The 16254-nt window shown below is 43.6% G+C and overlaps 1 protein-coding gene across 1 annotated transcript; it reads right to left on the reverse strand.

Moving 5' to 3' along the window:
- Positions 1 to 4162: 4162 nt before the first annotated feature.
- LOC125700782 (lysozyme g-like) lies at positions 4163 to 8007 on the reverse strand. The gene is made up of 5 exons (XM_048961934.1): positions 7227 to 8007; positions 6506 to 6595; positions 6176 to 6372; positions 5824 to 5962; positions 4163 to 4958 (listed from the first exon to the last, which is right to left on the reverse strand). The coding sequence occupies exons 1-5, from the start codon at positions 7357 to 7359 to the stop codon at positions 4828 to 4830; spliced, it is 690 nt and encodes a 229-aa protein (XP_048817891.1). The 5' UTR covers positions 7360 to 8007; the 3' UTR covers positions 4163 to 4827.
- Between the last annotated feature and the right edge of the window lie 8247 nt (positions 8008 to 16254).

Raw genomic sequence — 16254 nt, forward strand, 5'->3', positions numbered from 1 at the left:
TGTGTCGAAATGTACTGGGCTGTGGTTTTGGGAGCAGTTTTCCAACATAAACAGAACCTGTTGCACTACTGACATTGGCATGGTGGTAAGTTTGCTTTTGGGAGTGGCATTTCCCACATTTCAAACAGGAAAAAAAATCCTTATTTTTCTCTATGTGCTTCTTGTATTTTGTACTCAGGTGAGGGCTAAGCTGAAGACTCAGCTTCAGGTGTTTGTTGGGACTTATCCCAGCGTCCTGCATTGTGTCCATACTGCCCAAAGGAAGAGGGTTGGGGCTGTTTTCTGTGCGCTGGACCTCTGTAGGACAAGCTTCTTGCCTGCCCCTCCCACCATTCCTCAGCTGCTTCTCTGTTTTCCCCACCACTTCAAGTTCTCTCTAAAACCTACTTCTTCTCTTGCCTACCTCTGCCCTGAGCCACTGTGGGGGAGGTGCAACCCTCAGAGGAAGAAAAAGGGTGCCATAAATGATGGTGTCCAAAGGCGGGGTTTGGGCAGTGATGGGGACCTTCTCAGAACAATGCCAAAAATCATAAAATCATAGAATCACAGAGTGATTTGGGTTGGAAGGACCTCACAGCTTACCCAGCCCTACCCCCTGCCATGGGCAGGGCTGCCCCCCACCAGCTCAGCTGCCCAGGACCCCATTCAAACTGGCCTTGAGTGCCTCCAGGGATGGGGCACCACAGCTTCTCTGGGCAGCTGTGCCAGTGCCTCACTGCCCTTGGTGGAAAATGTATTCCTGACATCTAATCTAAATCTCTCCTCTTTTAGTTTAAAACCACTACCCCTCATTCTATCAGTACATGCCCTGATATAGTTTCCCAGCCTATTTTTCCCATAGCCTCCTTTAAGGAATGCTGTGGGGGAAAAGCATATCAGCTTCTGTCACTTCTGCTTTTTGTCAGTGTCCAAAGGATGCTTAGGAAGTGCAGTGAGGACACTTGGGGCTAGCAGTGCACAATATTCTTTGTGGCTGGACTGATGAGTTCTGCCCATCCCATTCTTCACAGGTTGCCCTTGCTGGTATACATGCCCTGGGTATCATTCTGCCTCTGGCAGTGCGACTGTGGCTTGGAGCCACTGCACGGTCCTAGCAATGGTTAAAGGAGCAGCGAGCTGCTCCCCTGGGTTTGCTTTCATTGTTCATTTGTTTAACAGCTGAGATATGCTACCTGTGTGTGGAAAATTTGCCCAAGAACATTGTTATTTTAACATTATTTCTCGGAAATCTTACGGATGGGGAAGCTGATAATAAACCAAGGATTGGGGATTTCCACTCCCTTCGAGTTGGAAAGAACAGGGGAAATAAGCTGGCTAATAACCAGTTGCTGTGGTCACAGGACTAGCTAAACCCTTCTCTGCCTTCTCCAAGGACCACTCTCAAGGCCCACGAGTACATCTTTCCCTCAGGTCTCACAGTAGGACTGCTGTGGTGGTCAGCAGTGCCATCCCAGCCACTCTGACCTGCTCTGCCTCTACAGTTTATTCCCTCTGGAGTGCCGTGACCCAAAACAGCCCTCTTAAAATATCACATATTTAGCTACAAACACAAAGATCAGCTCTGCAGCAAAGAGGGCTGCACATACCAACCGCAAGAGATGCTCAGACCTGGGAACTGGTTCCTAGCTGGAAACCCCAGACCAGTTTTTCAACAGGTAATAAAGCAGAACAAACTCTTTCTCAGCACAACACTGCTGTGGTGGAATTCCCCTTTGTTTTGTGTCTGTCAGAGAAAGAGTCATGAGCTGCGGCTGAGACCCAGCCAAAACTGGCATTTAGAGTCATCTACCAGAGGACCCTGCTCATCTGCATTTAAATACACTTCCCAAGACTGACATCAGTTGTAACAAATGCTAGCATAGAAGATTTTATTTCCTCGTCTTGTTATTCCTATTTCTATTTGCTGACTGCAGAATCAAAGATAATCTGTCAAAGGGATTTTCCCTTTTTCTTTCCTTCCTCCTTCCCTTGGCATCAGCTTGTTGGGTTTTATGGGAACCCCAGCCCTCCTCATGAGATAGCTGCCTACCCGCTTCTCCAATGCTTATACACATACTTGAATTCCTTCAGTGTTTTGCAACTGTTTGAGTAAACTGTGTTTACTCAATTTCAGTTCCTTGGTTCCTAGCAGGTTTTGACCATTAGTGGAAGTGTTGATGTTCCTTCTCACTGTGGCAGTCATCCACCCAGATAGCTCTGGTCCCATTCACATCATGACCACAAACAGTATAGAAAGCACTGTAGGACAGTGTGGAGTGGTTCCATGGGAGGCATCACGTTGGTTTGACCATAAGCTGCCAAGAACTGCTCCAAACAGTACTTTTTCTTCCTATCTTAAGGGCCTTCACATGAGACTACTTCAGAGATTGCTGATAAAAGCCTTATCAAGCTTGCAGTGTGGCACTACCACAGATTCTATGTTGGCCATCTACCCAGTGAGATAAGAGTTGTGATTGGTTTGAGACATTTTACCCCTACAGAACAACATTGCCAGAGCCCTCCTGGCTGTTTTTTTGTTTTTTTCCCCCAGGTTCTTGAACAGTGGTTGTTCAATAGGTGCCTTTCCAGGCATTGCAACTAGGCTGTTTGGTCTCTGAATTCTAAACAGGGGGTATAAAAAAGAAGGAGACAAACTCTTTAGCGAGGTCTTTTCGGGTAGGACAAGGAGAAATAGTTTCAAACTAAATTAGGAGAGATTTACATTGGATATATAGAAGAAGTTTTTTATAATAAGGGTAGTGAAGCACCAGCACAGGTTGCCCAGAGATATGATGGGTGCCCATCCCTGGACACACTCAAGGTCAGACTGGATGGGGCTCTGAGCAACCTGATCTAGCTGTAGATATCACTGTTCATCATTCAATTGGTGTAGATGGCCTTCATGGCCATCTCCAACCCAAATGATTCTATGATTCTATGATGTTCTTTCCCATCTTGTTCATCTTTTCTCTTTCCTGATCTGTCGTTCTGCTTTCCATGATAAATTCCATGCTATTAACTTGCTTTACAAGCTGTCTGCTTTTTCTAATCATTTGGAGTGTCCAAATTTGCTCCCACAGCTCCCTGTACCGGCCGGCTGAACAGTTTATTCCAAATACAATGTACATGAACACGCAAGGAAAGATCAGAGGTCAAAAACAGTGCCAGCTCACTGGCAGAAAACTTCTGCTCAAACCTGGTAGCAATATGCTGGTGTTGAATTCTCCTTAACTCCTTCCTGCCAACTTATCAGGCAGTTGTATTTCAATTCAGTTCCCATGGAGATTTTCTGTAGTCGGTACAAAGTGCTGATACCATAAAATAACGTTTGTGATAAAACACAGAATTGCTGCAATCAAGACCTTTAAATGGACTTGTAAAAATTTCCTTGATGGGAGCAAGATGTGGAGCAGCAGCCTCACAGGTAACACATGCAGAAATGGGACTCCCAATGCATTCGGAGGTCCACAGGAATAGCAGCACATCCTAGTGGCAGCAGATAAGGGCATTGTGAAGGGAACCAAAGAAATCTCCGCTTTTGCAAAGCTTCCAAACTCAAAAACTTTACAGATGTGGAAACGAGATTCCCTGCCCCCAGCCCATATAAAGCTTATAGTCTTCTACCAAAAGTGTTAACATACATTGTGCATAATGTAGGAGGATTGCATAAGATAGAAGTTTACAGCAAAGACTTCAACCTATGCATTTTACATAAGCTGTTTCAAGCAGAGATAATCAAACTGTGTGTGATGCCTTACGAGCCTGTATTATAACATGGTGTTTTACTAAAATTATCTGAGTTCAGCACAGAGTTCACTACAGACAAGTTAGTATCTAGTTGAATACCTCTGATAGCTCAACACTGAGCTGTTTCCTGGAGTCTTAAAGCAAAACAAAACAAAACACAGTAATGTTAGAGATGTCCTATGGCTCCCTCTGGCCTCCAGAAACTATAAACACAAAACTGCCTGCAAGTATTCCACTTACACACAGTCCTTGCTGGGATGGTAAGCAGGTGAGTGACTGATGTCTCCCAGCCCAGCTCTTCCTACTGCTGCTCTGCTGCTCCGTTTTCCTCTTTCTGTTCTCAGAAAGTCCCAAATTGGGTTAATTACCTAAGTCACAGGTTGCCACTGACGATGCCTTGTGAAACAGCAAAGATGAATACATACAAATAAAAAAATGGAATTCAACATTTATCTTTATTTTGATTGCCAGTAAACCTAAATTTGCACCCAGAACCATCCACATTAAAAAGTACTCTCAGTTTACAAACCCAGAGCTTACCCACTCCCAATTAGAAGTCAGGCAAACTGGCAGGACAGAGGGACAGAAGCTGGAATGCTTTTAAACTTGGCAGGTTCCAATGCTCCAGTGCACAAATGCTCCAAAGGCAAAGCAGGGAAGATGTTGAGGTTGTTACCAGCACTGATGCTGTGACATAGCTCCTGGGACAGGTGTGTATGGAGTGATGGAAGACTCAGAGAGGAGCCTCTTCATTGGGAAGTGGCCAGCACTATCAAAGGGGAGAAAACTCAAGGGGTTATCCCTCCTGTTTGTATGAGAGAACATGGGCAGCACAGCCCATGCTGAGTGAGAGCTGTTTGCATCCCCACCTGGAGATGCATGAACAGCCCCAGGTTCAGCTCCTGATACAAGGAGCATCCTCACCCAACATTTTAGCATCACTTGGATGTCACTGTCTGACTTCTAAAGGCCTCCAGATTGTGCTCTGTTGTCCCTGTGAGGCACATCAGTCCTGCCAGGTCCCTGGGAGGCTCTGGGTACTACTGTCACTACTGGGCTAGTCTACATGTACTGGAGGCTTGGTGGCAGGGGGTCACTGAGCTAGAACCCATTTCTCTTGAAGTATTGGGCCCTCCTGATCACGCTGTTGACATAGTTGTTATCTCTGCTGCAGGGGTCTTCATCGTACATCTGGAGGTTGCCGGCTCTTGCATGGTAGGTGCAGATTCCCCCTGGAAAGAGTCAAGAGGAAGTTGTTGTGGGCTGATCAATCAGAAATATAGGTTTTAAAATAAAACTTCCTAGCCTGAAAGGCAACGTGTCTCATTGAACTTATACAGCACCATTGGAAATTGCTACTTGTGTCATTAATACTGAAAAGTGACTCATTTCGCAAAAGCCCTATTTCTGTAGTTAAGGAACCCATGGTTCTCTCCAAATGAGGGTGGGAACAGCACAGTGACCCTATGAAGGCAGTCTAACATGGCAGCGGGAGAGTAAGGATGGGAGAGCAAGAAATGGCATAGAGTGAAAAAATGGCATGCAAACATGGATTCTAATGCTTCCCTGACTGAATGTTATAGCCTATCCCAACAACACTGTTGCTGGTCTGCTGTTTTGTGATTGCCTCTTTCAAATGAGGAAGATCTTTTATTTATGTATTTTTTTCAAGAGATGTTGAAATGCTGTACAGTCTGCCAGGCTGATGCTTTTATTCCTTCAGAGGTGATAGCAGCAAACGTGCTGCACTCTCATCATTTAGAGGCCTCTGCCTCACGCAAATGAAAATTCTTCGCCTGGTGTTAATTAAGTGTTGTTAGAAAGCTTCTTGTGTTCTTTAAATTGAAAAAAAACCAACAACCACAAACCTACAACCACAAACTGCCTTGATGTACATATCCCAGTATGGACTGCAAACCAAATTGCTGACAGGGAAAACTAAGAGAGTTCTGTTTGTCAATTATTTCTGGTTTAAGGATTTCAACTGTTCACAACCCTGGTGAATGTTCACATACTGATAGTGCCAGTAACACAACTTCCCCTCTTTGTTTCTACACGTTCCTACACATCACCCCAGTGCACTCCCACATGCTGTACCTCGCAGCTGCTGGTCCCAGCTCCAGGCAGGGTGCCTTGCCCTCATTTCGTTGATTCCTGCCACCAGCATGCTCGAACATTGGTTTATGTGATCCTCACTGTCCCACGTCCCAAAGGGCTGATAATACCTCCTGTCAATCTGGAAAAGTCAAGAAGAAGACCAGTTTTTCTCGGAACACAGCCACCACTTATAGCTTCACCATGCTCTCAGCACCCGCAGGCTGCGATTCATAGGGACCTCATATCCCAGTGCTAAAGGCAGAATGTTTGCTAACTGAGGTGAAGCCCTGAGGCACCCAGCACACTGCCATGCTGCCACACAGGATTATCTTCCCACGTCTCCTGGCTGTACCTGCATCAGGCCGTACCGCTGCTGGCCCTGGTCCCAGCCGTTGTTCAACAGAAGGCCGGCGCGGCTCTCCTGAGAGATGATGGCAGCAATGAGAGCCGGGTCCAAGCAAAGCCTTCTGGCCACTCTCTTAATGGGCACCTCGTATTTCCTCAAGCGGATGACATCCGCTTCCACCGTCCTCCTCAGAGCAGCAGGGCCTGCAGCCAGGGCAGAGACAGCCTTACCCAACAGCTCCCTCAAAAGTGAAGCCTGGTGAGGATGCTGAGGATGCCAACAGGAGACACAGCATCTCTCTGTAGGCCAACAAGTCAAGCCGTGCCTGATACCTACCGCAGTCCTGGGCTCTTACGGCTGTGCAGGAAACTGTGGGTGCTTGAAGAGCACTGATATCACCATAGCAACTGTAGCTCATGGATGGAGCTGAAAAATTAAATGGAGGCGTTTGGAAACATTAGACCTCACAGCAGTATCATACAGCTTACTGCAGGTGAATACAGGCATGAGGTGTTCATCCAGACCCGTGATCCAAACCACTTTATTATCACTGTGCTTAGACTGTTGCCACTGCTGCCTATCAGTGATGTTATCAATCACAGCTAAAGAATAGGAATTTGTTACTTTCTGGTCAAACAGATTGAAATAAATTAAATATCATTTTACACAGACAGGTGTCATCCCTGTTAGATGTAAAGGTTGCTGTGGGGGAAGGAACCACAGCCTCCGTATTTACTTATCAATGTCCCCTAGTGTCCAGGCCACCCCAGATGATGGCTGCTGGCACCTGAGCACTCTGGCTGAGAAGACCTCCTGTGTCCCTCTGCAGCTCAGTGGAGAATTAACTGAGGAGAGTGCATGCCTCAATCTGGGAAAACTGCCCTATTTATTTCCTCAAAACCCATGAAATTCATAGGTTCCATCTAACAAACAGCCTGTGATGTTTGTGAGATCATTCTGAGCAGGCATAGAGGTCAGATAAGGCTGGATGGGTGTTTCTGTGACTCTGTGTGGCAGGGTGCTCACCACAGCACACCAAATGCAAGCCCAGGCTCACCAAACAGGGCCGAAAGGCCCAGCAAGAACAGTGCAGTGATCATGGTGGTGGCTCTCCTCAGCTGCCCCAGGACACCTGAAAACACAGGATGAAGAAGTTGGAGCTGATATTCAGCAGCCCTGGAAGAAAGCATGCATGGCAAAAGCTCCCCTGCTCCTTCCCATCACCCATTGGCTTCAGAGTGTGGTGATGGGAGGAGATGGGAGCCCCACTTGCTTATTTCCTACCTATTCAGATGGTTTGGAGGGACATCTCCTCTATCACTTGTACCACCACGCCATCATTATCAGATTGAGAGGGAAGCACTAAGCTGGTGGCCATTGTCAGCAGGGATGTTTTGGCCTGTCATCTGCTGATACAGTAAAACCTCTGCATATATTCAGGTGTGTGATAATGGCAGATAATCACTTCAGTAATAAATGCCTCTTGTGTTTATCAATAAAATTCCAAAATATCATCAGATAATAGCTACTGACTGGAAAAAAAAAGCATCGATTGCACTTGCCTTGCTGCAGAGCACATTAAAACCATGCAGTTTTACAAATTACAAATGCTTTTTTTTTCCCCGAGAGGGTTTTGAGTACAAAACAATGCCACAGCCCTTGCAGGCAATTCTCCTGCCATGCTATTAACACCTGAAAATGCCTTATTGATTTTAATAAGGCTTGACCTTTTCTCTAGCCTAATAGTTCTTTCTACAGTAAACTAGACCGCATGGATGTTTGAACACAAACAGTCCATCCACGTCATCTGAAAGACTCCAGTGCCCTGAGAGAGCTTATTTGGGTAGCCAAACCACTGCCTGAGCTCAGGTTGAGCCCTAACACTGAGTATTTCTCTGAGCAACCAGATCTAGCTGTAGGTGTCCCTGTTCATTATTAATCCTGGACTAGATTACCCCTCAGAGTCCCTTCCAACTCAAACAGCTCTATGATTCTGTGATTCTATTTGCAAGAATAGAATATTGGATCAGCACAGCTTGACCCAATAACTCTTAATTCAATGGCAAGTCCATATGGGGCCCCAGCTAGCACTATGATTTGAAGCTGCTCCTACACGCAGAAAAATGCCATATAAAATTTCAAGTTATCAACCATTTTGTTTTCTGTCCCACCACAGAAATCGTCACAAGCCTTAAGTAGAAACAGCACAACAACTGCAATAATAACAAAGCAGTAAATCAAAGCAAAAATCAAGGCTTCTTCCCCTGAATATCTACTCTGAGTGGATTCAGACTCACCCGTCTTCAGTCGGCCTTGCTTTGAGGCAGGTCGCTCGATGAGTTTTATATATATGGGAATGAAGAGGTATCCACCCTCTGGGCTTTGGAATGTTAATTCCTACCTACTGTGATGACATTTGTTATAAAGTGTAACAAGCAGTATATAATAAGAGCTTTGAACCCTTATGTTTCCTTTCATCCAAAGATTTGCACAAACAGTGGTTACTAAGACTCGGGACATTTCTGTGAAAGGAAATAAATATTGTTTTTCCTCCATCAGTGACTACACTGATGCTCCATAAATGACTTGCAGAAAGCATTTCAATGAATCAGTGGTGGGGACAGGCAAAAATCAGATCCCTCATAATGTTCTCCTTGCTTTATATCTCAGATTAGCCCGGGCACATTTCTGCAAGGGTTTTTGTCTTATTTCCTCAAGGACTTCAGATTAGTGACTGTCATGCCTTCATCGGAATTCCATAAAGGACAATTAAAGAAAACCATCTCTCTGCTTCATTGCTTACTGCAAGCCTAATTTGAGCAGGCAGCTAATAGACTTTGAGAGCAGAGGCAGGGTTTGACTTCTCTACTTGGGGAAGATGGATGCTGCAGCTGAGAAAGAAGGGTATTTGCACCATGTGTCTGAGGCACTTTTTGTGTGCAGAAGCTACTAAAACCGACTGAGTCATGTGGACACTGAAAAATCCGGGTCTGTGAGGCCAGTGTCTCTCTCCTTTCCCTCCTTTTTCTCTTCACCTGACTGCCTAGCAGGAGTGGAGGCTGACAAAGCAAGGTTTTCTCCAGGCAGCTTTCTTTTCGTCATTTAATAAACAACAAATCCATTTATTCGTTTATTCATTTATTTATTGGTTCCCTTTGTGCTTGAGACTTTCTGAGTATGAAATACTATTTCGGTCAGATATTACTTTTTAAGTTGAAAAACAAATGATGTTACGAGTCTTTACAGCTCAGGATATCAAGTGGGCCGTGTCCCCCTAAAACCTATGAATACAACTATCACAAACCTAGACCACGTGTCAGTGAGGAGAGGGACATCTAGCCCTGCTGTTACACAAAGTTGTGTTGGGTTGTGGTGAGTCCTAAGCCACTCATTTTTGGGGGGTGAAACATTGAAATAACAGGAACCTTTCCACAGACAACAAAACAGCAAGGCACGCATCCTTCCTCTGCAAACCCCATGTCTCATCATGGAGTCTTGGACTAGACTAAGTTGTAAATCTTTTACTACAGCTCAAGTAAGATATTAAGTACTTAGTATCATCAAAGTGTTTGACATAACGTAAGGCACTAATCTATGTGCTATCTTTGGAAAAAACAGGTAGAAAATGGAGCCATCATACATACAGCATGGCTTTAAGGATCTCAGAAGCAAATTGTGACCAAAGAAATGCTGGGGGTAGGGAAAGCCCAAAGAAATGAGCTGGGAAATGGCCTGAGCGCACAGCTTGATGACAGCAAAACTGGTAGATATATTCATTTGTCTTTTGTAGAACAAGATGATCTACAGTAGAAAGAGATGTATTCTTCCAAACGGATGGAAGTAATTGTATATTATTATGAAGTTGCCCTTTATAAAGACACTGTCATATTTGTGATCATAAACCACTGTTCCTCTCAAGTCATTTTGATGACTCAGAAATTTCTTTTTTTTTTGGAAAGTAGCCTCTGACTGTGAGAGAGATTTCTTTCTTAATAGGTTGGTCATTCTCTAATGGTCCTTAAGGTCATTTTCATTTCAAATACTGATTCTCTTTGTTACGCATGTTCTCTTGTTTATTACCCACACAATCACAGACTTTCTGCCCATTGTACGGTACTGTCACATGAATTATTAATGCCTGCTTTGCATTGCATTGCATTGCTTTTTATTTACTCATTGAATTGCGGATGCTATTTTTTAAAGTACAGTTATTTCTATCTTTCCTGCTGTATGCGTAGATCCCTTTTCATCTTCACACGATTTCCTGCATAAGGCCAAATAAGAGGTCATTTTCTCAGCAGCATTATGAATGATATTTTTCCTGCTAAGCATTTCTCTATCTTCTCAAAATTTGCTGGCTTCTCTCTCTCAGAGTGGAATGCAGAAAGCAAACAGCCTTTATAGAAATGAGGTCATGCTAACATTGCTGAGTGGAGCAGGGCTCTAAGCCAGCACGTTCATCCAGGGCACCACCATGCTGTAGGACCTGCAGGATGCTAGGTAGCAAGATTTTTTTGCCTGCTCTGTGTACTCTCAGAGCATCAAATTCAGGTGAACTGCTTAATGAAAGTGAGCTGCACCTGTCACAAGCACAGCACCATTTTGAATCTCAGCGCTAGATGTAATTTGGAAAATGATGTCAACAGCCTGAATTCAACCTCTGACTGACCAAAGGGATGGACACAGCTGTGTTACGATGCCACTACTGATATGCTGAAGAGAGGATGAGCTAGAAGGCATCTTCATGTATTGCCCAGAAAAGTGAACAGCCTGGAGATGCTCAAGGCCAGGTTAGATAGGGCCCTGGGCAGCCTGACCTCATGTCTGATTCAGTGGTTGAAACTAGATGGTCCTCAAGGGCCCTCCAACCAAACTCTCCTGTGACCAAAATGTTCTTCAGAAATGGTTGGAATTAAATAAAGATCTCTACAGGAACACACTGAGCTCACGCCCCTGAACACTGTATTCATTCCTCCACAACATTACCGTACCTCCTTTTATATTTTTATTGTTCTTGCTATTTTATTTAGAAGCACAAGTTTTTAAATGTATGTGATACTGTGAGACTTATTTAGAAAGGCAGCAATTTGCTTGCCCTTGTTGTCACGGGTAAGGAAAGGATATGAAACCATGGCAATGCATTAATTATTAAATGAATATGTAAGAAAAAGAACACAAAGATTATCATTAAATATAACAACAACCCAAACACATAATTTGAAATGCATTTTGCTGATCTGTAGTTTTTAGATATAAAAAATGTCAGCATGCATTTGCTTTCTGCTGGATTTCAGTCAGCCCAGCACGTGATTAATAGGAGAGGATGGAAAGCCAAGGAAGGAGTTCACTTATCATATGGTATCTCCATCTACCTAAGTTTAAGAAGCAGGTAAGCTTCCTGGCACTCACAGCCAGGCTCCAGCAATAAGCTGCAGTTACACTGCGATACAGAGAATATAGAGTGGTCAAAAATGCTACCTTACAGCTTTACACTTACTTTAGAAAGGGATGCACCTGAGATCTAAAGCATACCACATACATAAGAGCACAAGACTCAATACCACTAGTTCTTCTCCACTCACAGATTTACACTTTTCTGTTTGCTTTCCTGTGCCACATATGTTCTACCAGTTCTTTTTTTTTGCATTTTTTCCCCCTCCCATTTAATGGAGGTGATTTTCAGAACGATGCTCCATTCTGAACACATTACCTCTTTCATGCCATTCTGCTTCAGCTGAGGGTTCTATCATCATGTTCCATGGCATGGTGAGAATACTCTCTAAAACTACCTGGAACAATACCCATACTAATTACTGTCTCTTTGGCACACTTCAGCCCTCGTTTCATAACATCACCAGTCAGATGCATTTCTCAGGCTATTCCTTTTGTCTGAGATATAATTATAAGTAACACTGGGTATTTACAAGCTTTATGACAGCTTTATAGAGAAACTGCCCATGCTGATGCACAGGGGATGCCTAGCACTAATTGACCAGTTAAAGATACATCTGTAACTTCCCCTCATGGGCTTGTTTAGTCCCAATCCTTTCATCTCAGGCAAACACTGTAGAGCTGTGTCTCTTAACTTCTGAAGGGGTATAGCCACCTTAAGAGTAGAATTTCTTTTCTATGTCCAGTGCATCTCTAAATAACAATAGCTAAAGTGTGCTGAGAGGGACTTCAAATCTGTTAGATGTGAGGCTCTCCATTTTCACCGTGCTCTGAACCAAACAGCTGTTGAGGGCCACAGTTTCCTCCCTTATAATGCCTTTATGAAAAACGCAGGTGAGCACTGAAACAACATCCCAATATGCACAGAGCTTCTCTCTAGCCATTGTGAAAAGAAATCAAGTATTTTTCTTCTGTTTTCTGAAATACTTTGAACATTACTGTAGGAAAGGTAGTTGAACAAGTAACTCACTGTGCTGAGACTTCATATCTCAGCTTAAACACAGACACATCACTTAAAACAGGTCACTTAGAGTTCAAGTCAGGAGAGGGTGTAAACTCATAAAGCCTGGGCACTGACGGGTTCCAGAACTGTGTTCCACTTACTTGACTGAGTCGTACTTCAGTTCTTGCACAAATCTAAAACAGCCCAGCCAGAGCAGCTTGGTCCTTACTTTCTTAAGACTGGGCTCTGGTCTTTGCCTCCCAGTGTCAAAATCTCTGGGCAAATGGGAGTCTGTAACCTGAACTCATGTGTTTAGTCACAGAAGGTGGCTGTGATGCCTACTCTGTTTAAACCAGAGTAGGTTAGTTAGAGGATAACCTCATGAAGGCAAAAACCCACATTAAACTCCCTTTTGCATAAAGCACTTAAATGCCACACCAATAAGATGTCTCTGTGTTTGTTTTTTAGCCTGTCAAGCTTGCATTACTGTGTGGTGGAGCACAACAGAGCTGCAGAGGAAGCCAAGGAGAAGACAGGGGAACAGCTTGATAGCCTGTCAGCAAGGTCTTTCAGTACCAAGGTGGCACAGTCATATCAGCTGGTCCAGAGACTGCACTGGTGTTTTATATTACATATGTGGAAAAAAATAAAACAAACACCATACACACACACACAAACCCACAAACCAGTGGAAAATACTGGGAATAGGGAAGAGAATGCAAACTTCTTCCAATTCCGTAATCTCCAAAGTCACTTTTATCTTCTGCTCCTTCTTCCCAGTCCCACAGTCCTTATGCTATCTTGCACAAAGCTTCAGAAGTGAGGGTAGAGAGAAGCGTTGTACCTGGGCAGAACGTTTCATAGTCGCTCACTTCACAGCACTCATCAGCATTCTGGATGCCTCTGATCCTATCCTGGGCCACCTCACACCAAAAAGAAAGCTGAGAAGCCTACTCTCAAAATACGAGTTCCAGGAAAAGGCTGACATTAGATACTGGAGCGCCCAGTTCTTGGTGTTCCCAGGTCTCCCAGCAGAGCTAATCTTGTTTTAGTTTCCCACATATAAAAGGAGGATTGCACATTTGTGACTCACAGGGATGTCAGGCTAACATCTATGAATAATTAACTTTACCCATTAATCATGATAACTATTAAGAGCTTTTCTGTGTGCCTGGAATTCATGGTACAAAGCACTGAGGACCATCAACATTTTGGAAACCAAACAGGAAACAGTTCCAGGCTTTTTTGTAGGGCAGCACACTAACAAAAGAAATAATTAGCAAGGAAGAACAGGAAAGGAATTAATTAGCTTTCATACGTTACAATCACCTGCTTTTCATACAGTGTCATCCTGGGAAAAGCCAATGTTTAGCAATACATTGTTTGTAAAGTAGATAATTATCTGCAAGCATATTTAAAAGGAATTGTATGTTATAATCTACCACAGGGCAGATGATGTTTGTACAGGTTGTGTTTAGAAAAGCAAAGTATAGCAACACAAGTCCAGTGCTGAGTTATACAGTTACATAGCTCTTGAACCAGCAGGTCCAGGTTTATTTCAGGCAGCTCAACCCAGGGCTGTAACAGTGTAATAGCTAGTCCAGAAACTGTAGCCTCAGAGTGTGTTTCATGGGATCTCTAAAAGCAATTCTCAACACCCCCTTTTCATCTAAAAAACATCTAATATCTCTCAGCGTACATACACTTGAAATTAATTCACCACATTTGAACTAGATATATTTTAGAATCATAGAATCACTCAGGTTGGAAAAGACCTTGAAGATCATCAAGTCCAACCACAACCTCACCATACTACCCTGACTCTAACAGCCCTCTGCTAAATCACGTCCCTGAGCACCACATCCAGTTTTTAAACACATCCAGGGATGGTGACTCACCCACCTCCCTGGGGAGCCAATTCCAGTGCTTAACAACCCTTTCTGTACAGAAATGTTTCCTGATATCCAACTTAAGATCTTCAGAGCAGTAACTTGCTCAGATGTGTGGGAACCTATTTACCCTTTACAGAGGGATAAAGGGCAACATCCTCCTCAGAACATTTAACATAACTGTATAACATCAAATACCCTCCAATTCTGACTTGCAGGGGTCTTAAACCCGGGAGCATAACCCCCACTCTCAAGCTGCTGGACACAGTTGATCTAAAAAGACAGGCAGGTCAACCAATCACTGACAACTTCCCTTTGAAACAGTGGAATACACAGCTAATGAGTATGCAGTGAGCCCAGAAGGCAGATGATTCCTGCATCAATTTGGTGAGTGTGTATACATAGGAAGAAAATAACAGTGTCCTCAATACACCTGTTATTCAGAGCTCATTTTCTATAGACATTTCTGTAGGGAAGTATTCATTTTAGAATTTCTAGAAGGAAAATGGCACAAAATGGATGACTTGGAGCACAGGGCTGGAAAACATCTATTCATCTTTAGTGTCTGCTTTCATGAACAGTCCCTATTACAACTGCAGGGGACTCAAGCTACTAATGGGGTCTGACTGCAGCTGCTGATTTGTTATGCACTTCAGAGTTTGTCTCATCTCTTTCAAGGACTGAACTTCCTCACACTTCCCAAATCCCAAATCAGCACTTTATGTAGGCAGATTTCTCAACCAGGGCATCCCAAGCTTCAAGGGGCATCAATCAGCCATCGGTGCACAGTCAAGCCCAAATAATCTAGCATTAAGCTGAACAGTACCAACCTCATTATTTTCTCTATGCATTAATGATTACTTTGTGGAAGCATCAAGCCCACACTTAATCGCTAATCGTTATTAATATTACATGCTCAGTTCATGCACAAGCCCCACAGCCTCAAATGCTGTATATGAACATTTCTCATCTATTTATTCCACAATACCCCTTCAGGGCTGGCACATGCCAGACCAGGTGCCATTTTGTAATTAGTCTAGGTTCAGGAGCCCCAGTTAATCGTGTCCTTCTACACACATCATGTCACAGCCGAAAGCAACTAATGACATACAACCCAAGCCTTCTGGGTACTGCATATTTTCATCTTCTCTGTCAGTTTCATTGCCACCAGCTGACTGATGACAAAAATCAAGCTTTGTGCTTTCTGAATTTCTGCAGTTGACATTTTGTTACACTGTGCTCTTTTGTTGTTCTCTCTCTAGCTTACTGAAACACATCTGACTGCCATGGACATCTGGCCAAATAATCTGTACCACAGAATTACTGAGCTTCACCTCAGATGAAGAATGTGTTCCCCAAAATGCAAAGAATTTTCCACAACTTAAAGAATTTCTATACTTGAGATGAAAAGAATTAATGGTTTTGGACTGCTTGAAATAGTATGCAGATCAAGACTGGAAAACTTACCAGAATAACCATGCAGTGACAGCTTAAATCTTCATTCAGGGCAGAAAATGGAGAAAGCAGACACAAAAATCTGAAGCAGGCAGATCTGTGTGGTTGCTACTTGAAAATAAACTAGTCAATACAATCTCAACCTCCTCTTTTATCCAAACTGCACATTCCTTGCAAGCCCTTAGCATCAGCACTGGAGTGTGTGAGGTCATGCTACAAGCCAATGAAGGAACAGGCAGAACTGAAGATTAGTCTTGGAAAAAAGAAATAAATCAGCAGCTTAGAGGGACATGAAACCACAGCATTGGTATTGTGTTCAGAATGGAGTTATTCACACACACAACTTA

Source organism: Lagopus muta, chromosome 1 (genome assembly GCF_023343835.1).
Source record: "Lagopus muta isolate bLagMut1 chromosome 1, bLagMut1 primary, whole genome shotgun sequence".
In the NCBI taxonomy this organism is placed as follows: Eukaryota; Metazoa; Chordata; class Aves; order Galliformes; family Phasianidae; genus Lagopus; species Lagopus muta.

Excerpts from the sequence above, each read along its gene's own strand:
- LOC125700782 (XM_048961934.1), bottom strand. The coding sequence starts at position 7,359 with ATGCTTTCTTCCAGGGCTGCTGAATATCAGCTCCAACTTCTTCATCCT. Across the intron at positions 6,373-6,505 it reads CGTAAGAGCCCAGGACTGCG|GCCCTGCTGCTCTGAGGAGG; the intron begins GTAGGTATCAGG and ends CCCTGGCTGCAG. Across the intron at positions 5,963-6,175 it reads AGCGGTACGGCCTGATGCAG|ATTGACAGGAGGTATTATCA; the intron begins GTACAGCCAGGA and ends TGACTTTTCCAG.